This window comes from Bubalus kerabau, chromosome 8 (genome assembly GCF_029407905.1).
Source record: "Bubalus kerabau isolate K-KA32 ecotype Philippines breed swamp buffalo chromosome 8, PCC_UOA_SB_1v2, whole genome shotgun sequence".
Classification (NCBI taxonomy): Eukaryota; Metazoa; Chordata; class Mammalia; order Artiodactyla; family Bovidae; genus Bubalus; species Bubalus kerabau.
In genome coordinates this window covers 109912458-109940415 of record NC_073631.1, presented here as the reverse complement: position 1 = coordinate 109940415, position 27958 = coordinate 109912458, and the positions used below count along the sequence as shown (strand labels likewise).

Here is a 27958-nt window from a genome sequence, read left to right as displayed (position 1 = left end):
GCTATTCTGAGATTCCTTTGGGGTAGATCTTGTAGGAAAGACACAGCAGAAGTTTGAAAAGCTTGTAAGACGTTTATTTTAGAGACTAAAGTTAGCTAGTTGACCCCAACCAGCTTTCCTTGGAGGAAATCCCCTGCTGGTGGGGTTGGGATGTGCAGAGACAAAGGCTTCCATTTAGATCAGACTATGGTAGGCTCTTAGTGATAGAAAAGCGATTTGCTTTAATAGGTATCACTGCCCAGTCATCCGGGCAGATACCTAGTTCACGAATAACATCAACCACTGCTGTTATTCTTACAGTACCTGAAAGAGACAAGGCAGGACAAAGGTCATCTCTGATAACACTCCAACCCCAATGCCTTGACTTTTCTGCCATCCCCAGGAATTTCCCTACTGGGATTCAGTTTCCGCAAATCATTTACAAATATAGATCCCTTATTAACTTTTCTCCCAAACCTTTCACCTTTCAAATTGGGCAGAGTCCCCACATTCTCTCCTCCTCTTCTTTCCTCCCTTCCTCTCTGCCCTCCCTCATGGAGGTTCTGATCCAGGTCTGGAGCCATGCTTCTCTTGTGTTTTTTCCCTCCCTGGAGGATAGTTCTTCCCTTGGTCATCTCCTGTACTTACTGTTGGTTTGCAAATCCCAGAAGAATCTCCTTGGGTAATTGTTACAGAGGCAGGAGGTGAATTTATAATTAAAATTGCCTTCAATCGGAGTGTTGCTTAGAAGATAAGCTTTAATCTGGGAAGAGAGGACCCAGTGTTAGCTTGAGGATGGAAAAGTGAAAGACAAGAAAGAGTGAAAGGGGAGGAGGAAGATCTACTTGGTGATTGAAAAGCAGGGGTGGGTGTGGGTCAGAGGCAGGAGGAGTGAACCATACGGCGTCGTCTAGGTCAGAAGGTCTTCTGTCCTCATGTCCTCAAGTTCCTGCTTTAGCAGCGTGGGTCTAGGGCTTGGGAGGAAAGAGGTAAGTGAGTCCACAGGGCTGGGATCAGTCATCTTGGGGCAGTTGGTCATCTGGGGAGCAGGCTTGCCTTGCTTCCCTAGTCAAGGCTGTCTGGAATTGGGCTGTGACCACAGCCTGGCTGCTTGGGTGTGGAAGTCAATGCCAGGCCCCATTGCCAGATTGTGGCTGAGCCCCAGCTGTGTTCCTCTAAAACTCTGTGACTTTTGGTAATTAGTGACCTTTCATAATTAGGGTGAAGTGTCTCACTCTTGTTTTCCTCAGTTGTGAGGCAAAAGCAATTTTACTCACCAACCCTGGGTGCTACCAATGGGTTCCAAATGAGATTGAGATCTTGAAGTTAGTTTTCCTTTTCTTTTTCAAATCGAGAGCACTTTACAACTTAAGATCCCAGAGTATACGGGCTTTCTTGGTGGCTCAGTGGTAAAGAATTCGCCTGCTAATGCAGAATACACGGGTTCTGACTCTGGGCCAGGAAGATCCCACATCCTACAGGGCAAACTAAGCCCATGCGGCACAGCTATTGAGCCTGCGGCTCTACAGCCCATTCTCCCCAACAAGAGAATTCACTGCAACAAGAAGCCCTTTCCCTGCAACTGAAGCATAGCCCCTGCTCACTGCCAACTAGAGAAAAGCCACACAAGGAAGACCCAGCACAGCCAAAATTAAGAAAAAGCTAAAAAAATGAAGATCCCAGAGTACAGCATATATAAGTTTCAGTGGAGTCAAGAACCTTCTGTCTAGTTAGTGTTCAGCACGGGAGTTTTATTCTGGGGTCCATAAACCCAGAAAGGTTTGCGGATAGTATTCAGTGAGTCTGTGTATTCAGGTGGAAAGAAGTTTTATCTTTATTTTTACTAGACTCTCATTGAAACTGAGCACTTCTGTTACAAAGGTCATCAGTAAACCATGGTGGTATTAGCAGTATGCGTGATCTTATCAAGAAGAGAGACATAGATATGTTTGCACTACACTATAATTTTAGAGGTCTTGAAATATTGTTTCTCATCACTACCTTTGTGCTCTATCAGACTGACATGCATGGTCACAGTTGGGGCCATCAGCGCGTTTCCTGCAACTTCTCCAGGTAACTGGCAGCTCTGGGCTGAATGGCCTGTCAGCCCCCAAACAGTGAATTCAAGTGTTCTCCCCCTTGGAATTTTACTCAGAATACTTGGACATCCTGGTGTTTCTATAGAGAAATCTACCCTCACCTTGTTTAGTTTTTTTATTACATTTACAACAATATATCTTCACCTATCCCCCTTCACAGATCACAGCATTGTCATGGCAAAGAGTCTTGTGTAACTCAATGAAGCCATGAACCACACTGTACAGGGCCACCCAAAATGGATGGGTCATAGTGCAGAGTTCTGACAAAACGTGGTCCACTGGAGAAGGGAATGGCAATCCACTCCAGTATACTTGCTTTGAGAACTGCATGAATATTGTGAAAAGGCAAAATGATATAGCACCAGAAGATGAGCCCCCAAGGTTGTACGATGTCCAATATGCTACTGGGGAGGAGCAGAGAAATAGCTCCAGAAAGAATGAAGAGGCTAGGCCAAAGAAGAAATGACACTCAGTTGTAGATGTGTCTGGTGGTGAAAATAAAGTCTGATGCTATTAAGAACTTCACTGCATAGGAACCTGGAATGTTAGGTTCATGAATCAAGGCAAATTAGACATGATCAAGCAGGAGATGGCCTGAGTGAACCTTGACATCTTAGAAATCAGTGAACTAAGATAGATAGGAATGAGTGAATTTAATTCAGATGACCATTATATCTACTACTAAGGGCAAGAATACCTTAGAAGAAATGGAATAGACCTCAGAGGCAACAAAGGGTCTGAAATTCAGTTCTGGGTGCAATCTCAAAAACAAAGAATGATCTCAGTTCATTTTCAAGGCAAATTATTCAACATCACAGTAATTCAAGTCTATGTCCTAGCCAGTAATGCCAAAGAAGCTGAAGTTGAAGAATTCTATGAAGACCTACAAGACCTTCTAGATCTAACACCAAAAAGTTATGTACTTTTCATAATAGGGGATTGGAATACAAGAGTAGAAAGTCAAGGGTTATCTGGAGTAATAGGCAAGCTTGGCCTTGGAGTACAAAATGAAGCAGGGCAAAGATAGAATACACTGGTCATAACAAATACCGTTTTCCAACAACACAAGAGACAACTCTGCACATGGACATCACCAGATGGTCAATACTGAAATCAGATTGATTATAAGCTTTGCAGATGAAGATGGAGAAGCTCTATACAGTTAGCAAAAACAAGACCTAGAGCTGACTATAGCTCAGATCATGAGCTCCCTGTTGCAAAATTCAGGCTTGAATTGAAGAAAGTAGGGAGAAACAAGAGATAATTCAGGTATGACCTAAATGAAACCCCTTATGATTATACAGTGGAGGTGATGAATAGATTTATGGGACTAAATATGATAGCAGAGTGCCTGAAAAACTATGGACAGAGATTCATAACATTTTACAGGAGGTGGTGATGAAAACCATCCATAAGAAAAAGAAATGCAAGAATGTAGCATGGTTGTCTGAGGATGCTTTACAAATAGCTGAGAAAATAAGAGAAGCGAAAGGCAAAGGAGAAAGGGAAAGATATGCCCAAATGAATGCAGAGTTCCAGAGAATAACAAGGAACAATAAGAAAGGCTTAAGTGAACAATGTAAAGAAATAGAGGAAAACAACAGATTAGGAAAGACAAGAGATCTCTTCAAGAAATTGGACATATCAAGGGAATATTTCATGCAAGGATGGACATGATAAAGTACAGAAATGGTAAGGACTAACAGAAGCAGAAGAGATTAATAAGAGGTGGCAAGAATACAGAGAAGAACTGTACAAAAAGGTCTTAATAACTTGATAACCATGATAGCATGGTCACTCACCTAGAGACGGATATCCTGGAGGATGAAGTCAAGCAGGCCTTAGGAATTATTAGAGTGAACAAAGCTAGTGGAAGGGATGGAATTCCAGTGGATCCATTTAAAATCCTAAAAGATGATGCTGTTCAAGTGCTGCACTCAATATGTCAGCAACTTTGGAAAACTCTACAGTGGCCACAGGACTGGAAAAGAATAGTTTTCATTCCAATCCTAAAAATGGGCCATTCAAAAGAATGTTCAAACTACAGTACAATTGCAGTCATTTCATATGCTAGCAAAGTAATATGCAAAATCCTTCAAGCTGGGCTTCAGTAGTATGTGAACTGAGAAATTCCAGATGTACAAGCTTTGTTTAGAAAAGGCAGAAGAGCCAGACATCAAATTGCTACCATTTGTTGTATCATAGAAAAGCAAGGGAATTCCAGGAAAACGTCTATTTCTGCTTCATTGACTACACAAAAGCCTTTGACTGTGGATCAAAACAACTGTGGAAAATTCTCTAAGAGATGGAAATACCAGATCATTTTACCTGTCTCCTGAGAGACAAGAAGCATCAGTTAGAACTGAACATGGAACAACAAACTTGTTCAAAATTGGGAGAGGAGTACGTTAAGGCTATATATTACCACTCTGCTTATTTAACATATTTAGCTACATCATGCGAAATGCCGGGCTGGGAAACAATGGAAACAGTGAAAGACTTTATTGTCTGGGCTCCAGCATCACTGCAGATGGTGACTGCAGTCATGAAATTAAAAGATGCTTGCTCCTTGGAAGGAAAGCTATGACAAACCTAGACAGCACCTTGAAAAGCAGAGACATTACTTTGATGATAAAGGTCCATATAGTCAAAGCTATGATTTTTCCAGTAGTTATGTATGGATGTAAGAGTTGGACCATAAACAAGGCTGAGCACTGAAGAATTGATACTTTTAAACTGGGGTGTTGGAGAATACTCTTGAGAGTCCCTTGGACTGCAAGGAGATCAAACCAGTCGATCATAAAGAAAATCAATCCTGAATATTCATTGGAAGGACTGATGCTGAAGCTGAAGTTCTAATACTCTGGCCACCTGATGTGAAGATCTGACTCATTAGAAAAGAACCTGATGCTGGGAAAAATTGAAACAGAAGAAGAAGGGGACGACAGAGGATGAGATGGTTGGATGGCATCACCAATTCAGTGGACATGAATTTGAACAAACTCTGGGAAATGATGAAGGACAAGGGAGGCCTAGCATGCTGCAGTCCATGGGGACGCAAAGACTTGGACATGACTGAGTGACCGAACAACATGATAACAAAATGTCATCCAGTCCTGTCACTTCATTCAAATAGAAGAGGAAAAAGTGCAAACAGTGACAAATTTTATTTTCCTGGGCTCTAAAATCACTAAGGATGATGACTGCAGCCATGAAATTAAAAGATGCTTGCTCCTTGAAAGAAAAGCTATGACAAACCTAAACAAATTATTAAAAAGCAGAGACATCACTTTGTCAACCAACATCTGTATAGTTAAAGCTATTGTTTTTCCAGTAGTCATGTATGGATGTGAGAGTTGGACCAGTCAGTCCTAAAGGAAGTCAACCCTGAATATTCATTGAAAGGACTGATGGTGAAGCTGAAGCTTCAGTACTTTGGCCACCTGATGTGAAGAACTGACTCAATGGAAATGACCCTGATTCTGGGAAAGATCAATGGCAGGAGGAGAAGGGGGCAGCATAGGATGAGACCTATGAGACCTATGAGCTCAATGGATGTGAGTCTGAGCAAACTCTGGGAGATAGTGAAGGACAGGGAAGGCTGGCATGCTGCAGTTCATGTGGTTGCAAAGAGTCGGACATGACTTATGAAGTGAGCAACAACAATCTTTATGAATCAGGATTTTCAGTACTTGAATAACCAAAGCAAAAAATTCCTAGTCCCTTGGATGTCCAACAAAACAGCTGTGATTTGTTGCAAATGTAGTGTATAGTTTAAGGTCTTTACGCAAGCTTCACGATGACAGCCACCATATAATATAATCTCTAGAAAATAAAATGTAACTTGTTTATTATTTAAGTATATTGCCTTTCAGCTAGTGTGCCCATAAAGAAACACACATATATAGCTGTATCACACGTTTACTTTTTAAATAATTTTATCATTTTTCTTTATTATGTCTGTTTTCCTTTGTAATCAGTGCATTTTATTTACAAATTTAGAGCAATTTTCTGATAAGAGTTCCAAGACCAGCAAAATGGTCCAGACCACAAATGTTTAAGCACTTGGTCAACCCTATGTTTTCTTCAACATTACATTATTATATGGTGTTTATATTCAAACACATGTTTGAGGATATAATCTATTCCATTTTAAAAATATTTATTTGTATTTATTTATTTATTTGGCTACACCAGATCTAAGGTATGGTACAAGGGATCTATTGTTGCAGCCTGTGGAATCTAGTTCCCTGATCAGGTCCCCTGCCTTGGAAGCACAGAGTTTTAGCCATTGGACCCCCAGGGAAATCCCAACCTATTATATACTTGCCTTTATGATCTTTAGTACCTCATTTGATCAAGAATTTAGTTACATAAACATTATAATTAGAAAATGAATATCAGGTTCTAGAAACATCACACCTATAAAATTATATTTTTTCCAAAGTTTTAAAAATAGGAAGGTGTACTCATAGTTATACATTTATTTCATGCTTGCATGCTAAGTCGCTCAGTTGTGTCCGACACTTTGTGACCGCCCCCCATGGACTGTAACCCGCCAGGCTCCTCTGTCCATGGGATTCTCCAGGCAAGAATGCTGGAGTGGGTTGCCATTTCCTTCTCTAGGGCATCTTCCTGACCCAGGGATTGAACTTTCATCTCTTATGTCTCCTGCACTGGCAGGCAGGTTCTTTGTTGCTAGCACCACCTGGAAAGCTCACATTTATTTTATAGTTATACATAAATTCTTTCTAATTTGCAGTATCATTCATTCCATGGACTTGTACTTGGTTAGGTTTTAAAAAGTTTGCTTTATTTTATTGTACTAGCATTGTTCTTAAAACAATTTTATTAATCACAGCGGCAAAAAATTATATCAGGTGTCAAATTGTTGATTAAAACATTTTTTTTTTTTACACCTATTACATTCTCAGGGTTGGAAATGGACTTTCATAATCTATCACCACTAGAAATTACCATTATCACAAAACTTTAATGCCCATCTTCACATTCTTTTTTCATCTGTGCTTTTGATAAATAAAACCCCAAATTGAAAAATTATGACTCATTCTCCCTCCCACCTCTAATTAGTATACATAGTTCATATTATTGGATTGTAAACATAAAAATTAGATAAAACAGCTGTATTACTCTTTGCTCAATGATCAGGAATCTTTCTCCTATAGGTGTGGGGCCATTTCTAGAATGCAGTTTAATGAATAACAATCCTCACACTCCCAATTTTGTTTTCTATTTAGTCCCTGTCCTTAAAGTCTCTGGTGGCTCAGAAGGTAAAGAATCTGCCTGCAATGTGGGAGACCCATGTTCAGTCCCTGGGTCAGAAAGATCCCTTGGAGAAGGGAATGGCAACCCACTCCAGCATTCTTGCCCAGAGAATCCCATGGACAGAGGAGCCTGGTGGGCTATGGTCCATGGGGTCGCAAGGAGTGACACGACTGAGAGACTAACACTTTCATTTTCAAATCTAATTTGAATTCCGAAGCTGTCAGAAGGTACCTGTGCTTCTTGAGAGATGTCTTTCTGGAATGAGATAGGGTAGATACATGGATCTTGGCCCTTGAACAGAGGTAGCTAACAAGGGATTTGCATGCGTGCAGTTGCTCGGTTGTGTCCGACTCTCTGCAACCCAATGAACTATAGCCTACCAGGCTCCTCTGTCTATGGAATTTTTCAGGCAAGAATACTGGAGTGGGTTGCCGTTTCCTCCTCCAGGGGGATCTTCCCAACCCAGGGATGGAACCCGCATCTCCTGTGTCTCCTGCATTACAGGTGGATTCTTTACCCGCTGAACATTGAGGAAGCCCCTAGGAAGGGAGGATTGTGCTTTCGTGACAACACCAGAGGAGACTATCAGTGAGGTGGAGAAGGACATACTCTTCCTGGGGTGGGAGGGGAAGTTCTGTGCGTTCAACCTGCACAGGTCCTTTCCACGGGACCAGAGCAGTCAGACAAGAGGAGGCCTAATGCACGCTATCCTTGGAGATCCTCTGGTCTAGATCCGCCCTCTCACCACTGCTGAACTGGGAGAAAGGGAGGAGAAGGGTGTGCTTTCCTTATCAGAGAGGAGAGGTTGGAACAACAGTCAACTTCTGACAAAAGAGCAGACAAAGCCAAAGAGCAGAAGAGTGAGCAGAAAGCAGACTCTGCTCAGGTCTTCCTGGGGAGGAGGGTTCATAACCTGACTGTTGTTGGCCCCGCATCTCATTTCCCCACTTGCCTCAACCTCCCAGATGGGGTTGTGGGTTTTCCTTCTGAGGCTCTCCACACTCCTGTCCTTCATTTCAAACGGCCATACCCAGGACCTGGGGAGGGACTCTCACCCATCCTCCCCCAGCTCTCACACGTTTTTCTCTCTTCCCTCTTAGCTGTGCTTCTCCCACTAGCCACGCCTTCTCTCTCCTCCCTCCCACACTTTCTGGATTGGGGGGGTCCCTTCATTTGTAAAATAACAGTAGTCATCTGCCCTGAGCCCCCATGATTATTCTGAGGCTCAAGTATGTATATGAGCATTGGGAGCAGGAGGGTGTGGGTTCATTATGTTATCAATTACATTATGCAATATTGAAGTCAGAGCTTGATATAGCCTTATTTGTAACTAGGAATCAGACTTTTCCCAAGGTGGGCCTCTACTTACCACCATGCATTCCCTCAGACCTGTTGAAACTTCAAGCACCACGGTGGCCTCTTCACTCGCGTCTATTTGTAGCATCTGCAGGTCCATTGTCATCAACTGTAGACTGGTTCTGGGAAGCGAGAAGTGGGTCTGAGATCAGAAATCAATCCATGAGAGACAGGGCTTGCGATTAGCAAGACCAAGGGAACAGAGAAGGTGCAGACGAAGGAGATGATGAGAGCAGGATCAATCACTCAGCATCTGAGTCTCCTGAGAACTTTTGATTTGGGGTTGTTTTGTACAGATTAGGTGTGCTTACTAAAGCAACTTGAATTCTTTGTTTTAAAGCTGAGCATCTTCTTTCCTTCCACTGGTCATCTTAGTTTGCCCCAAAGCAAGGAACTGCCTGGGATGAGGGGCTTTCTAGTGCTAAAACCAAGAAATTCCTGAGCAAACTGGGCTGGGTGGTCACCTTAATTAGCACAGTTTATTTCAACAACTTGCCATGCCTCAGGGCTGAATAGAGTGGTATCTATATCTGAACTTGTCCTCACCCAGTGTTTCTTGGTGCCTCCACATTATACCAGCTTCTCAAAATCCTGAGTGTTTTTTTTTTCCAGGATAGGACACCTGGTCCCACTACAGAGATCACCACCAGAATCATAACCCAGAAACCCAGCATTCCAAACTCTCTTCCTGTAGAGAAAACTTTCAAGATTTGCTGAATGATTCTATTCCTCCCCAGTCCCTAGCTCCATTTCCTACTTACTCCATTCTGCTTTCCCAGTTTCTTGCTTCTGTCAAATGTGGACCCTCAGTGAACTAGCTTCTAAACCTGCGCTTCCTGATATCAGGGTTTGTGGGGACAAGTGGTCCTTGTCTTCATCTTTGGTCTTGAGAATAGGGAGAATGTCTAAGTTGCTGGGTCAGAGCAGTCTCAAACCATAGGGCCAAGGATCTGTGACCACACCCTCTAATCCTTTCCTGAGTCCTGCCCAAAGCTTCCTAAAGCTATTGTTGGAACTCTGACCTGCTTCATCTTCTCTTCTAGGAGGGAAGGTATGAGAAGGTGGGGTTTTCTGAGCAGAATTTGAACAAAGGTATTGACTTATAGACAGGATGTGGATCAGAGCTTTGGCTCAGAGGTAAAGAATCCACCTTCCATGCAGGAGACTCAGGTTCAGTGCCTGGGTAGGGAAGATCCCCTGGAGAAGGAAGTGGCAATCCTCTTCTGTATTCTTGCCTGGGAAATCCCATGGACAGAGGAGGCTGGTGGGCTACAGTCTAAGGGGTCGCAAAAGAGACACACACAACCTAGCAACTAAACAATAACAACCACAGTTACTTACAGCCTATTTGAACACTGGGAGCCTTATTTCCATGGGCAACCTAGAAGCACCCAGTGGAAATGTGAGGGAAATTGATGACACTCCCTAAGAGGGGGGAAAATGGAGCTAGGCCTGGGGTTCACGAGAGTTCCTGGGACTAGAGTTCTGGGAAGTTGAAAAAGTTTTCAGGAACGGATATGCAGATTTCTAGAGTAAGAGTGGAGGAGCCCCCTCCCCACCCAATTTTTTTTTGTTTTTAGTAAGGAGGAGAAAGTCTTGGCTCACGTGTCTTCCTGAGCTTTGGTGGTCCCCAGCTGCAGGCAAAGAATCAGAAGCAGGGCAGCAGGGCTGGCCCTGAGCAGAAGATGGAGAGAGTACATGCTGAAAGAGAAAGAATGTGATGTCCTAGAGAAGTAGGATCCCAGGTGCTCAGCACAGTCTTTATATGCAGATCAAGGAAGTGGAGAGCTGCCAAGCAGATCTATGTTGTCAGTCATACATTTATCCTCCCCACTCATGATCTTTCCTTGTTGAGCTGAAGTTTGTTTTTCTATGGGAAAAGTCAACATTCAGCTTGAGTGTTAAGAGTCTGGGAGAGGAATTAGATTACCCTTCTTCATTTTCTCACTATTAGAGTTTCTCAGAATGGCCAGGACCTCAAAAGATATACCAAACTTTCCCTAGTTATCTTTCCATGCCTGTCTGTCCTGCTCTACATGGTCTTAGCTTCAGTCACTGCTCCGATAGTCTCTGGAGCCAGAGAATCCAGCTATGGGAGCAGATTTCAGATCTCAGTCTGGGGCACATTTACTTGATGCCCTAATTAAGTTCAACAGGACATGTTCAAATCCTTTCTTCAGAAACTAAGGTGATCAAGGTCTCCCCAAGGGCCATCAAAAATCATATGGTGGGGTGAACTAGAGATGGGCTGCTCCGGATGATGGAAAATTGAGGTCACAACACTGGGTGACTTGAAGATATTTGTGGTTATAGAGTCCTTCTTAACTTCAGGGTCAATGATACGTCCTACAGATGCCCAAGATCCCCAGCTGCCCCAGAGTCCCCAGTGCAGGCAGTATTTTAACTCTAGACAATTTCTGTACATAGCTGGCATCCTTAAATCAGACATCTCAGCACTGAAGAGTCTGCTTATTTCACCATTGAGGTGGCCACTTTTTTACTGCTGTATTACAACACAAGGCACACAGGAAGACCCACAATGGGAAGGATTTCTCCATTAGAACAGAACCCAAATAGTGTCCAGAGATTACTCTGGCAGGAATGAGAGATTCTCTCCCTGGGATGAGAGGGAAACTGGCTCTTGATGGCACTGGCATTGTGATAGCTTTTATTCAGTTAAATCTATTCCTTTACCTATGATGTCATGACATTGTGGAATTTGTTCCTATCCTTTGCATGACAGATGGCAGTATGGGAAGACTTTCCCTGGCATGAAGGTGAAAATCAGGGTTCTGAGAGTTGCCTGTGTATATCTCTAGAGCCAGAATTCAGATTTAAAGTCCAGGTGTATGCCTGTTTCTGAATATATCTTTGTGGATTGCTCTGCCTGCTTATTGTGCTCCTGCATTTCCTTATTCATTCCTCTGAACTTGACATTACTCATGTCACTCCTCACTTGTAACTCCAGCTATTATTGTGGTCACATGCTTTCTTCTTTGTTTCCATTCTGTGTGCTCAAGAACAATGCTTTCATTCCACCCCACCCTGGTCACGGTGACCCTCCTTCTTCAACATTGTAACTTTCTGTACATCTGCATTCTTTCAACATTCTTCAACAATGTAATTTTCTTTTCACCTGCTCCTTCTCTTACTTGCTTGTATAAATTTCATCAGAGGGACCTGCTAGCTGAGATCAAAGAAGAATCTGGGCCAAAGAATCTGGCAAGTGTCCATTCTTTTCCACCGGAAATCCAGGAAGAACTCCCTGCTGAGGTTTAACTCCCTCTGAAGGCATAGTCACATCGTTGAGGACCTACCTCTAGCATATTTCCCACAAAGCAGTTCTCCAAAAGGGACAGCTGATGAGTTAAGAGCATCTATTGACTCTGTGTTCTCCCATTGGCCGGCGTGAATGTGTCTGTGTGTGCTCAGTCGTGTCTGACTCTTTGGGACCCCAGGGACTTTAGTAGCCCACCAGGCTCCTCTGTCCATGGAATGTTCCAGGCAAGAATACTGGAGTGGGTTGCCATAGGAAACGACAATATTTAGAACCTTCAGTGCACATGATGTATCTTATGTATTGTGCAGGTCATGGCTAATTTAATGGTTTATTTTGTATGTCAATTTGGCTAGACCAAAGTATCTAGTTTTGGGTTAAGTACAAGTCTCGATGTCACGGTGAAGCCTTATTTATTTTCTAAATTTAATTTTTATTTTATTTATTTTTATTTAAACTTTTAGTTTTATACTGGAGTAGAGCTGATTATGCCGTCTATGGGGTCTCACAGAGTTGGACACGACTGAAGCGACTTAGCAGCAGCAGCAGCAGCAGAGCTGATTAACAGTGTTATAATTTCAGGTGCACAGCCAAGCGACAACATATACACGTATCCATTCTCCCCTAAACTCCCCTCGCATCCAGGCTGCCACATAACACTGAGCAGAGTTCCCCGTGCTGTACAGTAGGCCCCTGTTGGTTATCCATTTAAAATATAGCAATGTGTATATGTTAATCCCATACTCCCTATCTCTTCCCCCTTCCTCCCATAACCATAAGTTCCTTCTCTAAATATGTGAGACTGTTTCTTTTTGTAAGTTCATTTGTATCATTTCTTTTTAGATTCTGTGTGTAAGGGTTATCACATATTTCTCTTTCTCTGACTTACTGTGAAGCTATTTTTAAATCAATAGACATTCAGTTCAGTTCAGTTCAGTCGCTCAGTTGTGTCCGACTCTTTGCGACCCCATGAATCGCAGCACGCCAGGCCTCCCTGTCCATCACCAACTCCCGGAGTTCACTCAGACTCACATCCATCGAGTCAGTGATGCCATCCAGCCATCTCATCCTCTGTCGTCCCCTTCTCCTCCTGCTCCCAATCCCTCCCACCATCAGAGTCTTTTCCAATGAGTCAACTCTTCGCATGAGGTGGCCAAAGTACTGGAGTTTCACCTTCAGTATCATTCCCTCCAAAGAAATCCCAGGGCTGATCTTTAGAATGGACTGGTTGGATCTCCTTGCAGTCCAAGGGACTCTCAAGAGTCTTCTCCAACACCACAGTTCAAAAGCATCAATTCTTCGGAGCTCAGCCTTTTTCACAGTCCAACTCTCACATCCATACATGACCACTGGAAGAACCATAGCCTTGGCTAGACGTCTTTGTTGGCAAAGTCTCTGCTTTTGAATATGCTATCTAGGTTGGTCATAACTTTCCTTCCAAGGAGTAAGCGTCTTTTAATTTCATGGCTGCAGTCACCATCTGCAGTGATTTTGGAGCCCAGAAAAACAAAGTCTGACACTGTTTCCACTGTTTCCCCATCTATTTCCCATGAAGTGATGGGACCAGATGCCATGATCTTCGTTTTCTGAATGTTGAGCTTTAAGCCAACTTTTTCACTCTCCACTTTCACTTTCACCAAGAGGCTTTTTAGTTCCTCTTCACTTTCTGCCATAAGGGTGGTGTCATCTGCATATCTGAGGTTATTGATATTTCTCCCGGCAATCTTGATTCCAGCTTGTGTTTCTTCCTGTCCAGCGTTTCTCATGATGTACTCTGCATATAAGTTAAATAAGCAAGGTCACAATATACAGCCTTGACATCCTCCTTTTCCTATTTGGAACCAGTCTGTTGTTCCATGTCCAGTTCTAACTGTTACTTCCTGACTTTCATACAGATTTCTCAAGAGGCAGGTCAGGTGGTCTGGTATTCCCATCTCTTTCAGAATTTCCCACAGTTGATTGTGATACACACAGTCAAAGGCTTTGGCATAGTCAATAAAGCAGAAATAGATGTTTTTCTGGAACTCTCTTGCTTTTTCCATGATCCGGCAGATGTTGGCAATTTGATCTCTGGTTCCTCTGCCTTTTCTAAAACCAGCTTGAACATCAGGAAGTTCATGGTTCACATATTGACATTAAGTAAAGCTAATTATCCTCCATAACGTGGGCAGATCTCATCCAATCAGATGAAAGCCTCAAGAGAAAGGACTAAGGCCACACAAGGAAGAGGAAATTTTACCTCTAGAATGCCTGCAGACCTGATCTGAGACATCAGCTCTTTCCTGGGTCTTCAGTGTGCTGACCTGCCACATAGATTTCAAACTGGCCAGTCTCTGCAATTATATGAACCAAATCCTTAAAAAAAACAAAACAAAACAAAACAAAAAAACAAAAAAAAACCTCTCTCTGTCTCTCTCAGACATACACACACCCACACACACCCATACACCCACACACAACCCCCCATGCACCCACACACACCCCAAAACCCACAACCCCCCACCCACACCCCCCACACACACACCCACACATCCCCACAAACTCTAACACCCATCTCCCCAACACCTACCCCCCCACACTCATACCCCCCACACACCCACAGAGACCCCAGACACACCCCAATACCCACCCACCCCTATACACCCCAACACACACCCTCCCACACACCCCCCCACACACACACCCCCACAAACCCTAACACCCACCTTCCCAACACCTACCCCCCATACACACCCATACCCCCCACATACCCACAGAGACCCCAGACACACCCCAATGCCCACCCACCCCTATACACCCCAACATACACCCTCCCACACACACCCCAACACAATCATCCCCCCACCCCCCAAAAACCAGCCCCCTCTCCCCAATACACACCCTACTGGTTCTGTTTCTCTTTTGAGAATCCTAATACAGACTGTGTTTGGAAAGGGATAGTACAGGTTGAAAGTGTTGGGATTCATATTGGTTAAAAGTATATTTGAAACTGTGGGGTAAAATTGCTTTCTGAACTCAGGGTATAGTGGCATTCCACCTGGGAAGGCCAGATGAGAAGTGAAGATACACCACTTAGATGGGTTTTGCTGAGTTCTCAGTGCCATTTCACTGGGCTTCAGGATGTTTCAGTGTAACTTTATCATGTGGGGAAGTCCTGGGATGTAAGACAGATTATTGCCTGTTGAACATAATTTTGAAAGGTACTGCACAATGATATTTACCTCTGCTGCTGCTGCTGCTAAGTCGCTTCAGTCGTGTCCAACTCTGTGTGACCCCAGAGATGGCAGCCCACCAGGCTCCCCCGTCCCTGGGATTTGCCAGGCAAGAGTACTGGAGTGGGTTGCCATTGCCTTCTCCAGATATTTACCTCTACTTTAGTATAAAATTATTATTATTTTTAAAGCGATGGTCACATGGGAGTTCCTTGGAGGTCCAGTGGCTAAGACTTCACACTCCCATTTCAGGGGACCCGGTTTGATCCCTCATCAAGGAACTAGGTCCCACATGCCACAACTAAGAGTTCACTTGCCCAACTAAAGACCCTGCACACCTTAGTGGAGATCAAGGATCCCCTGTGCCTCAACTAAAACTCAGTGCAGTCAAATAATTAATTCATTGTTGTTCAGTCGCTCGGTTGTGTCTGACTCTTTGCAAGCGACTCCGTTGACTACACCAGACTTCCTTGTTCATCACCAACTCCTGGAGTCTGCTCAAACTCATGTCCATTGAGTTGGTGATGCCATCTAACCATCTCATCGTCTGTCGTCCCCTTCTCCTCCTGCCTTCAATCCTTCCCAGCATCAGGATCTTTTCCAATGAGTCGGCTCTTTGCATCAGGTGGCCAGAATACTGGAGATTCAGCCTCAGCAGCAGTCCCTCCAATAAATATTCAGGATTGATAACCAATAAAAAAAGAATCCACACTTCCAATGCAGGGGGTGTGGGTTCAATTCCTCGTTGGGGAACTAAGATTCACATGCCACATGGTAAGGCCAAAAAAAGGAAAAAAAGGAGAAGAAGAGAAAGCAGTGGTCACATATTTGTCAAGATACCATGGAAAATGATGGCCACGGAATAATGAAACATGGTGAGGATGACGTAAGGACCAGTATGAATGACCATTATTTGTCTTTTACTCTGTCATGTATGTTTGGTTATACGACTCCTGGGTATGTTAACATGACTTGAACATTTGCAAACATTGGTTCAGTAATCCTGACTTAAACAGCAATGACTATCTGTTCTAGAAAGTGATGTGGTTTGAGAGCCATTAAGCCAATCAGTCACCACAACACTGTCCCCTTAACTGCTACCCAAACTGGATAGAAGATCTGGATGGAGATGAAGAGTGTCAGGCAAACTGGGCAGCAGCGTGTTTTCTTATACATTTTCACTGGGTTTAGCTTAAAACCAGGAACTAGGCAAATGCCTGTGTGCGTGCTAAGTTGTTTCAATCGTGTCTGACTCTTTGTGACCCCATGGACTGTAGCCCGCCAGGCTCCTCTGTCCATGGGGTTCTTCAGGCTAGAATACTAGAGTAGGTTGCCATGCCCTCTTCCAGGGGATCTTCCTGACCCAGGGATCGAACCTGCATCTCTTATGTCTTCTGCATCGGCAAGCAAGTTCTTTACCACTAGCACCACCTGAGAAACCCTCTAGACAAACGTATCAGGCAAAATCCATGTGTCCCAAGCCTGTTCCACAGTTGACATAGAGGTATCAGTATTCATGGGGCTGAATATATCTGAAAAGATCAACATTTCAGGGGCAAGATAGAATCGAATTAGTGGCCACAGTTTGTATGAGTGTTTTCAAAATGCTGTTTATAACAAAAGTTTTCAGGATAATGCTATCGTCTTTCCTGTGTTATTGTTCAGAAAACCCATTAAGCAGATGGCTCCTAAAGGGAAAAAAAATACCAACTCGTCATGTGCTTTAAGTGATGAACAAGTATAGTAGGTTTAAGAAATCAAAGAGAGGTTGATAAAATCAGATTGTAAACCACCCAGGAGGCTCACAGCAGAGAATGTGCTCAGGTGCAGGGGAAGGGATTAAGGATTAGGGAGGAGCTTGCCACAGGCTAAATTTGCAAATGGAAAGATTACCCTGGACCTGACAGGCAGGAAGTTAAGGGACAACCTGAAAAGGGAGTTATAGAAGCCAACACACATTGAGCACATACTATGTGCGTGACATCACGCTAAGTATTTCACATATACTAACTCACTGAATCTTCAAAATAACCCCACAAAGTAGGTTTCCAGTTTTAATCCATTTAACAAACAGGGAAATGGAGGCACATAGCGGATAAATACATGGAGCCCAGATCACATAGCTGGTGACTGGAGGAGCCAACTTTAGATCCAGGTTTTGTGGAATCTGAAAGTTTTGTTTTATAGGATTGGGAACCTCTTTCACAAATAGAATACACATTTACAAATGTGAAATACAGGTATAGGACCTTGGAAGAGGCTGTAAGTGAAGGGCCCTGAATCTTCGTGTCACTAACTCTACTGTGAATATATCTCTGGATGGGGTCAGAATTTGAACACAAGCCACCTGGTTCTAGACCCTGAGTTTTTAGTGATTCCACTGTCTCCTGGTGAGTACAAAGCCCTGGTGAGGCTACACAAAGGGGGAGTTACAGAGTGGGGAGATACAAGACCCGCTTACTCTAAGCCTGTGTTTTGCCTTCTATAAAACTGACCACACTAGCGTGTTTCTCCATGAAGCTGATGTGAACAATGTCAGCATTCATCCTTTCTTCTGTCTGTCCATCTCTCCATCCATCATCCTCCCAATCCCTTCAGTTAATCCAGTCTACAAATATTGGTTAAGCACCTATCATTACAAAGAGGCTTTAGTTGATGGGCATTCGGAGATGAATGTGACAGAGGACAGTGGGGGAGAAGAGTCAAAAAACAAATTTAATAGGTCATGATCAGCACTGTAATAATAGTTTCTGTGTATTGAAGATTGCTAAGGATTTTGCCAGGTTAACCTAAATGGCAGGGACTTCCCTGGCGGTCCAGCGGTTAAGACTTCCCCTTCCAATGCATGGGGCGCGAGTTCGATCCCTGGTTGGGGAGCTAAGATGCTACATGCCTCAAAGCCAAAAAATCGAAACACAAAACAAAAGCAATGGTGTAACAAATTCAATTAAGACTTTAAAAATGGCCCACATCAAAAAGGCTTTAAAAAAGAAAAGCTAAATGAAACTGGCAGGTTTGAGACTTGTTTCTCTCTGTCCATATATTTTTAAAAGCACCCAAACAAACATACCTACAATAGTAAAATGTAAATTTGACTGCAAGTTTGGAATAATGTCATAGATCTTTATTCTTTTAGGGGAGATGGAGAAGTTTTCCATCTTCTGTTCCATTGACACTTCTCTTTATGTCTGCCCTGATTCCAGCATTTCTCTCTTAATGGTAGCTGCTGGAGACTTCTTGTCTCTCTTACCATGTGGTGTTCCCACATCATGATGCTTCTCTGTTTTTATCACTTTTTTATACACTGAGTACTTTTAACATATGACCCTCCCTCCCACTGTGAAAGACCTCAGAAGTATAGCTCATTTTCTTTTGTCTCCTTTTCTGATGAGAATCACACACCCCACAATTACTACGTATAGCTTCTACAAATACCAAAAGCAACGCTAAGAACAAATATCTACAGAGCTCTTGCTATAAGTCAGACTCAATTCTAAGTGCCTAACATATTAATTTATCTATTCCTTAAAAATCATGTAATTTAAGTATTATCGCATTTTATGGGTGAGGAATTTGAGGCCCAGAGAGATAAGGTAACTGGCTCAAGGTTGCAAAGTGAGTAATGTGCAGAGTTGGGTTTCAAACTTAAGTTATCTGATATCAGACCACTTAAGTCCTTAAGCACATTTATTGTCTCTAAATGTAGCAACATTACAGTTGAGGAAAGGAAACTCAAGAGAGGTTTAATAGCTTATTCAAGTCATACAGCCAATGAATAAAAAGTGATAATCACGTATGATATCACTTTGATATGGAATCTAAAAAATGATGCAAATAAACTTATTAACAAAACAGAAATAGACACACTGATATAGAAACTTATGGTTACCAAAGGGGAAAGGCGGGGGAGGGATAAATTAGGAATTTGGGATTAAAAGATACACGCTGCTATATATGAAATAGATAACCAATAAGAACTTACTGTATAGCACAGGGAATTATATTCACTATCTTGTAATAACCTATAATGGAAAGAAATCTGAAAAAGAATATATATATATATATATATATATATATATATGAGAGTGAAAGTGTTAGTCGGTCAGTCTTGTCTGATACTTTGCAACTCGATGGACTGTAGCTTGCCAGGCTCCTCTGTCCATGGGATTTTCCCAGGCAAGAATATTGGAGTGGGTAGCATTCCCTTCTCCAAGGGAATCTTCCTGACCCAGGGATCAAGCCTGGGTCTCCTACAATGCAGGCAGATTCTTTACTGTCTGAGGCACCGGTTTTGAATATCACCTTTTTCATTTTAAATTTTTATCTGAAATGTTGTAAATCAGCTATACTTCAAGAAAAGATAAAAAGTTAAAATAAAAAGGTGATATTCAAACCCAGATAGAAGCAAATCTAGAATTGGTACTCATAATGATTATCTTACATTATGGAACTTCCACAAAGAACATTTAACTCATACTGAGGATGTAATGAATTTCCAGAGGAGTTGCATCCAAGTTGAGTTTTGAAGTGTTTCAATGTGAGCCAAAATAGTTGATATACAAAAAATACTTTCCATATTTAATTATGCAATTTTATGAGTTTAGACATATGCATCAGTTCAGTTCAGTTCAGTTGCTCAGTTGTGTCTGACTCTTTGCGACCCCATGGACTGCAGCATGCCAGGTTTCCCTGTCCATCACCAACTCCCGGAGCTTACTCAAACTCTTGTCCATTGAGTCAGTGATGCCATCCAACCATCTCATCCTCTGTCATCCCCTTTTCCTTCCACCTTCAATCTTTCCCAGCATCAGAGTCATTTCAAATGAGTCAATTCTTCGCATCAGGTGGCCAAAGTATTGGAGCTTCAGCATCAGTCCTTCCAATAAATATCCAGGACTGATTTCCTTTAGGATGGACTGGTTTGATCTCCTTGCTGTCCAAGAGACTCTCAAGAGTCTTCTCCAATACCACAGTTCAAAAGCATCAATTCTTCAGTGCTCAGCTTTCTTTATAGTCCAACTCTCACATCTGTACATGACTACTGGAAAAACCATAGCTTTTACTATACGGACCTTTTCTGGCAAAGTGATTTTCAATATGATATCTAGGTTGGTCATAGCTTTTCTTCCAAGGAGCAATCGTCTTTAAATTTCATGGCTGCAGTTACCATCTGCAGTTATTTTGGAGCCCCCCAAATATAAAGTCTCTCACTGTTTCCATTGTTTCCTCATCTATTTGCCATGAAATGATGGGGCCACATGCCATGATCTTAGTTTTCTTAATGTTGAGTTTTAAGCCAACTTTTTCACTCTGCTCTTTCACTTTCATCAAGAAGCTCTTTGGTTCTTCTTTGCTTTCTGCCATAAGGGTGGTGTCATCTGCATATTTGAGGTTATTGATATTTCTCCCAGCAATCTTGATTCCAGCTTGTGCTTCATCCAGCCCGGCATTTTGCATAATATACTCTGCATATAAGTTAAATAGGCAGACAATATAGGGCCTTGCCGTACTCCTTTCCCGATTTGGAACCAGTCCGTTGTTCCATGTCCAGTTCTAACGGTTGCTTCTTGACCTGCATACAGATTTTTATTGAATTTGAAGCTTATACTGTGAGTGGTAGAAAAATTAATGGCACCCCCAGTTGTCCATGTCCTAATCTCTGGAACCTGTATGTTATCTTATCTGGCAGAAAAGACTTTCTAGATATCATTAAATTACAGGCCTTGAGAAGGGGAGATTATCCTGGGTGACCTTGAGGGGCCCATTGTAATCACAAAAGGTTTTATAAGGGAAAGAATGAGGCAGAAGTGTTAGAGAGAGAGGAGATAAACAGAAAGAAGCCGAGGTTAGCATGATATATGGAAGGGTCCATAAGCCAAGGGAGTGAGGCTGCTTCTAGTATCTGGAAAAGGAAAAAGATTCTCCCCTAGAGCCTCCAGGCTGCTAGCACCTTAATTTAGGACTTCTGAGCCCCAGGCCTGTAAGATAAAAAATTTGTGTTGCTTTAATCCACTAGATTTACGGTAACTTGTTACAGCAGTGTTGGGAAACTAATATATGCTGCATAATTTCCATCGTTTTATCCATACTGAAAAATTTTTTAAGTTTCTATCATGTTATATATATGCTTGAAAAGTGTGTATTTTTGAATATCATTTTTTCATATATCTAATACGTCAAGTCCATCCTAAGGGAAATTGGTCTGGGTGTTCATTGGAAGGACTGATGTTAAAGCTGAAACTCCAGTATTTTGGCCACCTGATACAAAGAGCTGACTCATGTGAAAAGACCCTGATGTTGGGAAAGATTGAAGGCAGGAGGAGAAGGGGACTACAGAGGATGAGATGGTTAGATGGCACCACTGACTCAATGGACATGACTTTGGGTAAACTCCGGGAGGTGGTGATGGACAGGGAGGTCTGGCGTGCTGCACTTCATGGGGTCGCAAAGAGTTGGACACGACTGAGTGACTGAACTGAACTGAACTGAATACATCAAGTTTTAGAAAATTGTCATCAAATAGTCTATTTACTTCCTAAATTTCTATTAATTTTCCTAAAAAATTGTTAAGAGTGGTGTGTTAGAATATTTTTACAAAGATTGTAATTTCTCTTATTTATTCTCATTATGTAAAAGTTTGCTTTATGTATTTTGAGTAGGTGTTATTAGGTATAGAATTCAGTTTAGTTATATTTTCCTGTCGAGCTAAATTTAGTTAATAAAACTTTGTTTTTTTTTAAACTCTAACAATTTTTTTTGGCTGTAAATTCTATTCTATCTCATGTTAACATAGTGATATAAACTATGTATGGTTAGTTATTGTCTGTTAAGTCCTCTTATATGCTTTTATTTTCAGTATTCTCATATTCTTATATATGAGATAAGTTTTTAATAAGCAATGAGTAATTAATTTGGGGATGCTTATACAGTCTGAAAATATGTTTTCTGCTGCTGCTGCTAAGTCGCTTCAGTCGTGTCTGACTCTGTGGGACCCCATAGACAGCAGCCCACCAGGCTCCCCCGTCCCTGGGATTCTCCAGGCAAGAACACTGGAGTGGGTTGCCATTTCCTTCTCCAATGCATGAAAGTGAAAAGTGAAGTCACTCGGTCATGTCCGACTCTTTGCGACCCCATGGACTGCAGCCTACCAGGCTCCTCCGCCCATGGGATTTTCCAAGCAAGAGTACTGGAGTGGGTTGCTATTGCCTTCTCCCATGTCTTCTAATCTAGGCATTTAATTTATGATATATTTGGGTTTTACTATAACATATAATTTGTATAGTCAAGGCTATGGTCTTCCCAGTGGTTATGTACTGTTGTGACAGCTGGACCGGGAAGAAGGCAGAACACCAAAGAATTAATGCGTTTGAAATGTGGTGCTGGAGAATACTCCTGAGAATCCCTTGGACAGTAAGGATATCAAACCAGTCAGTCTTAAGGGAGATCAACCCTGAATACTCTGAAGGTCTGATGCTGAATCTGAAGTTCCAGTGTTTTGGTCATCTGATGTGAATAGCCAACTCATTGGAAAAGTCCTGATGCTGAGAAAGATTGAGTGCAGAAGGAAAAGAAGGCATAAGAAGATGAGATGGCTGGATGGCATCATCGATGCGATGGACTTGAACTTGGGCAAACTTTGGGAGATGATGAGGAACAGGGAGGCCTGGTGTACCACAGTTTATGGTATTGCAAAGAGTTGGACATGACTCGGTGGCTGAAGAACAACATTTTTCTATCTCCTTTTTCTATTTTTTTATTGCTTTCTTTTGAATTGATAATACTTCTAATTATTAAGTTTCTCTTTTATATTAGCTTATATGTTATATATGCTACTATATTATATGATTATATTAGAAATTTTATCATGCATATGTAATATGGCAGAGTCTAATATTAGTTACATCAGCTTTCTCTGAACAATATAAAGCCTTAGATCATTTTACCTGTACTCCCAACTTTTTATGCCATTGTTGCAGTGTATTTTAATTCTGTCTACATATTTTTAAGCAAAATTTTCCTATAAACATTTTTATTGAGGTATAACACACGTAAAATGCCCAGGTAACAAGTAGATCTTGATGAATTTTTACAAAGGCATATCCCTCTGAAGGGACTTGCTTATAGCTCAAATGAGAAATCATCTGTCTGCAATGCAGGAGACCAGGGTTCGATCCCTGGGTCAGGAAGGTCCTCTGGAGATGGGAATGGCAATCCACTCCAGTATTCTTGCCTGGAGAATCCCATGGACAGAGAAGCCTGGTGGGCTACAGTCTGTGGGGTTGTAGAGTCAGACAGGACTGAGCAACTAACACATACACACCCCTCTGAAACCACCATCTGAATTAAGATACAAATTATTTTTTTGTACATTAGAAACCTCATTTATGCCCCCTTCAACTCAATATCCCCAATGTTATTCAAAAATTCCTATTTCTATCACCCAAGACTGCATTTTTTCTTTCCCTGAGCATCATATAGAGTTTGTCTGTCATCTGTCTATCTGTCTGTCTACAGTTGTTGGTGTCTGGATTCTTTCCTTCAACATAGTTTCTGTAGATGTTTACACTTAACAGTAATTAAATATTTTCCATTGTTGTTTAATATTACATAAATGTACCACTATTTATTGTTTCATTCTACAACTGATGTGCAATTGAGTTTTTTTTCCATTTTTGATATTTTGAAGAAAATTGTTATTTTTTTTTCAAACATGCTTTTAGGACAAATCAGGACCTAGCTGCAACAGCTATAAGCTTCCTGCAGCCGTGCCCAGGTCCAGCTCAGAGCCCAGCCCTAGACCCCACCCACTGCCATAAATCCACTCATTTATCTTGAATAGTCAGATCTATTATAATGTGACATATGTACTCCTAAAAACTGCTACACTATGCAAAATGTCACAACAAAACCATAAGACTTATGCCCTTACTCCCATTTTTCTCATAACACTCAAAAACATTGTCAGTAATACATAGAGGAACCTAGTAAAAGAATGGTATAATTTTACATATGTCAGATGGTTACTATAATAAATGTCACACTTTGCCTTAAAAAAGAGACAGTGTTTGCTTGTGGAAGTACGTGTCACAGGGTGGCAGCTTGTGAGTCACTGTGAAAGGATGGGAGGAGGGTTATCTGAAATCAGACAGAAAGTTGTGACATTGGTTGTAGGTAAGTAGGTGTGACTGACTCATTGTCCTTGCTTTGGTGTAGGCTGCTGAACTTTTACAGTCTTTAAATCCTTGAGCATGTTCCCCCCCCCCCCCCCCACCCTTTGGATAATTGATCTTTAAAAATTTGTAATGGATGCCTGTTTCATCAAAATTGTAATTTTTAAGAGAAATTTATTTATTTTAATTGGAGGCTAATTACTGGTTTTTGCCATACATCAGCATGAATCAGCCACAGATGTACATGTGTCCCCCCATCCTGAACCCCCTCTCCACCTCATCCCTCTGGGTTGTCTCAGAGTACCAGCTTTGAGTGCCCTGCTTCATGCATCAAACTTGCACTGGTCATCTATCTTACATATGGTAATATACATATTTCAATGCTTTCTCTCAAATCATCCCACCCTCACCTTCTCTCACATAGTCCAAAAGTCTGTTCTTTACATCTGTGTCTCTTTTGCTGTCTTACATATAGGGTCATCATTACCATCTTTTTAAATTCCATATATATGTGTTAATATACTGTATTGGTGTTTCTCTTTCTGACTTACTTCACTCTGTATATAATAGGCTCCACTCTCATCCACCTCATTAGAACTGACTAAAATTCATTCTTTTTTTATAGCTGAGCAATATTCCATTGTGTATATGTACCACAACTTCCTTATCCGTTCATCTGCCGATGGATATCTAGGTTGCTTACATGTCCTAGCTATTGTAAACAGTGCTTCAGTGAACACTGGAGTGCATGTGCCTCTTTCAATTCTGGTTTCATTGGTGTGTAGGCTCAGCAGTGGGACTGCTGGGTCATATGGCAGTTCTATCCCGTTTTTTAAGGAATCTCTGCACTGTTCTCCATATTAGCTGTGCTAGTTTGCATTCTCACTAACAGTGTGAGAGGGTTCCCTTTTCTAAACACTCTCTCCAGCATTTATTGTTTGCAGACTTTCAAAACTGTAATTTTTGATCCAATTTGTAGCCTCCTTCTTCAATTAACTTTAGTATCAATGCTGGAAATTCTTTTGTGGCTTTCTCATCTGTATTCATGCATAGTTTCACCTGAAACTGAATGTTTTGAAAATTGAAGTGATAATTGAAGTCATCAAGCTAGCAACTAATAGCACTCTAAGGGGCCACTTCTGCAGAATTTGGCAATTTCTTTTTAAAGTTCTCAGATGTAAATAGTACTGGCTTTTTTTGTTTATTTGCATTGCTTGGCATTTTGAGCCAGGCTATTTAGATATGTTTGGGATGTTGAATGTGTATTTATTTATATAGAAAATTTTACAAATACAAAGAGATAATGAAATTCAACCTTGTAGGATGACACACCCAGAGAACTGGATAGCGAGTAGATCTTTGAGGTATGTGAGTGTGTTTTGTGTTTTCCTGTGTGGGTTGGTTCAGCTGGGTTCCATTTCTACTGCACCTTGTGTTTCCTGCTGATGAAACTGTCTATAAGGAAATGTGAAATTCTCGTTGATATTTTCCAAAATATCAATCAAACTTAAAAAATTCAAGTTTTTGAAACAAGGGTTAAACTGCATAATTGATTGTATTTGGGAATGGAATAGACCAGTCTTGAAGCATCTAGATTCAGAGGGTATCCAGATGTTCAGCTTTGTTGTTGGTCAGTCACTAAGTCGTGTCCGACTCTTTACAACACCATAGACTGCAGCACGCCAGGCTTCCTTGTCCTTCACCATCACCTAGAGCTTGTTCAAACTCATGTCCATTGAGCTGGTGATGCCATCCAATCATCTCATCCTCTGTCAGCCCCTCCTCCTCCTGCCCTCAATCTTTCCCAGCATCAGGGTCTTTTCCAATGAATCGGCTCCTCACATCAGGTGGCCAAAGTATTAGAGCTTCAGCTTCAGCACCAGTCCTTCCAATGAATAGTCAGGTTTGGATTTTCTTTAGGATTGACTGGTTTGATCTCCCTGATGTCCAAGGGACTCTCAGGGGTCTTTTCCAGCACCAGTTCAAAGGCATCAGTTCTCCAGTGCTCAGCCTTCTTTGTGATCAATCTCTCACATCCATACCTGACTATTGGAAAAACCATGGTTTTGACTCATGGATCTTTGTTGGCAAAGTGAGATCTCTGCTTTTTAATGCGCTGTCTAGGTTTGTCATAGCTTTTCTTCCAAGGAGCAAGTGTCTTTTAATTTCATGGATGCAGTCTCCATCTGCACCATCTGAACCATCTTCAACCCAAGAAAATAAAATCTGTCACTGTTTCCACTTTTTCCCCATCTATTTGCATGAAGTGATTTGACCGATGCCTTGATCTTTGTTTCTTGAATGTTGAATTTTAAGTCAGCTTTTTCACTCTCCTCTTTTTCCCTCATCAGGAGGTGCCTTAGTTACTCTTCACTTTCTGGCATTAGAACAGTGTCATCTGCATATCTGAGGTTGTTGATATTTCTCTCAGCAATCTTGATTCCAGCTTCTGATTCATCCAGCCTGGCATTTCCCCTGATGTACTCAGCATAGAAGTTAGCTATTGCCAAAAAACTTTTTCAGTATTCATTCCACCAGCAATGCATATGAAGGTCAGTTGCTCCACATCCTCACCAATACAATTTTGTCATATTTTTTTTCCTTAATTATTCTAGAATGTGTGCAATTGAATCTCCTGGTAGGTTTTATTTGTATTTACTCAGGGATGAATAGAAATGAGGCCATTATCATAAGATTATTGCCTGTCTGTACACACTTGATTGTGAAATATTTATATAATCTTTTATTAATATATTCTATTAATATATTCTTATTCATTTGGAATTAGACAAAGCAGCAGAGTAGTCAAGAACAAGGGTTTGAATCAGGTAGAGTTGAGTTTAAAGCCTTCTTCTGTCTCTACTAGTGCAATTCTGTCCTAATTTCTTTACTTTTCATATTAAATACTCAAAAATGTTATTTATCCCTATTTTAATGGAAACTCATAGTTTCATCACATGAATGTATACCAGTGTCATAATTTTCATGAAGGAAGTATATGAAGATTATCTCACATTGGAACCAGAATAGTTATTAGGCAAGAAGTCTTTTGGAGACTTTCTCAGATTTGAGTGTGTGGTCAAGTAGTTACAGGATTCCAACTGCAGAGCAGTGTGCCTGAATAACGCAGAGATGTCCCTTGGTAACAAAATCAGGAGTGGTTGCTTGTTTGTCATTAGAAGTTTGTGCTTCTATGAATATTTTGTTAGAATTTGCAAGATTTCTTCTTGTAGATTTTCTAGGGGAGGATAGGCCATGATTCTCAATGCATGATTCTCATGCAGACCTGACCTGCATAGGTTGGAATGGAATGGTTGAACCTGAATGACCTGCATTCAATCTGTACAGATATTCGCTAAGTTCAGGAACTGTTTTGCTTCAAGGATTTATGTTTTCCTGAGTGTGACATTGACATTTCAGGACACTGCATGTTTGGCAGTCCTGTCACTTCATGGCAAATTTATGGGAAACAATGGAAAGAGTGGCAGGCTTTTTCTTGGGCTCCAAAATCACTGCAGATGGTGACTGTAGCCATGAAATTAAGAGATGCTTGCTCCTTGGAAGAAAAGCTGTGACCAA

At 41.6% G+C, this 27958-nt stretch overlaps 1 protein-coding gene across 2 annotated transcripts; it reads right to left on the bottom strand.

Moving 5' to 3' along the window:
• Positions 1-52: 52 nt before the first annotated feature.
• On the bottom strand, positions 53-9670 carry PIP (prolactin induced protein). Of its 2 annotated transcripts, none has more exons than XM_055589563.1 (4): positions 9482-9670; positions 8734-8842; positions 628-742; positions 53-303 (listed from the first exon to the last, which is right to left on the bottom strand). In XM_055589563.1, the coding sequence occupies exons 1-4, from the start codon at positions 9484-9486 to the stop codon at positions 185-187; spliced, it is 348 nt and encodes a 115-aa protein (XP_055445538.1). In that variant the 5' UTR covers positions 9487-9670; the 3' UTR covers positions 53-184. The 2 variants fall into 2 exon arrangements, with proteins under 2 accessions (XP_055445538.1, XP_055445539.1); XM_055589564.1 differs by lacking the exon at positions 9482-9670 and adding an exon at positions 9032-9177.
• Between the last annotated feature and the right edge of the window lie 18288 nt (positions 9671-27958).

What these genes read in the sequence shown, in the direction of transcription:
- PIP (XM_055589563.1), bottom strand. An exon ending in GTCTGAGGGAATGCATGGTG is followed by an intron (nt 743 to 8,733) that starts GTAAGTAGAGGC and finishes CTCTCTTCCCAG; the next exon opens with ATTAAAGCTTATCTTCTAAG. An exon ending in CTGGGATTTGCAAACCAACA is followed by an intron (nt 304 to 627) that starts GTAAGTACAGGA and finishes TGTCTCTTTCAG; the next exon opens with GTACTGTAAGAATAACAGCA.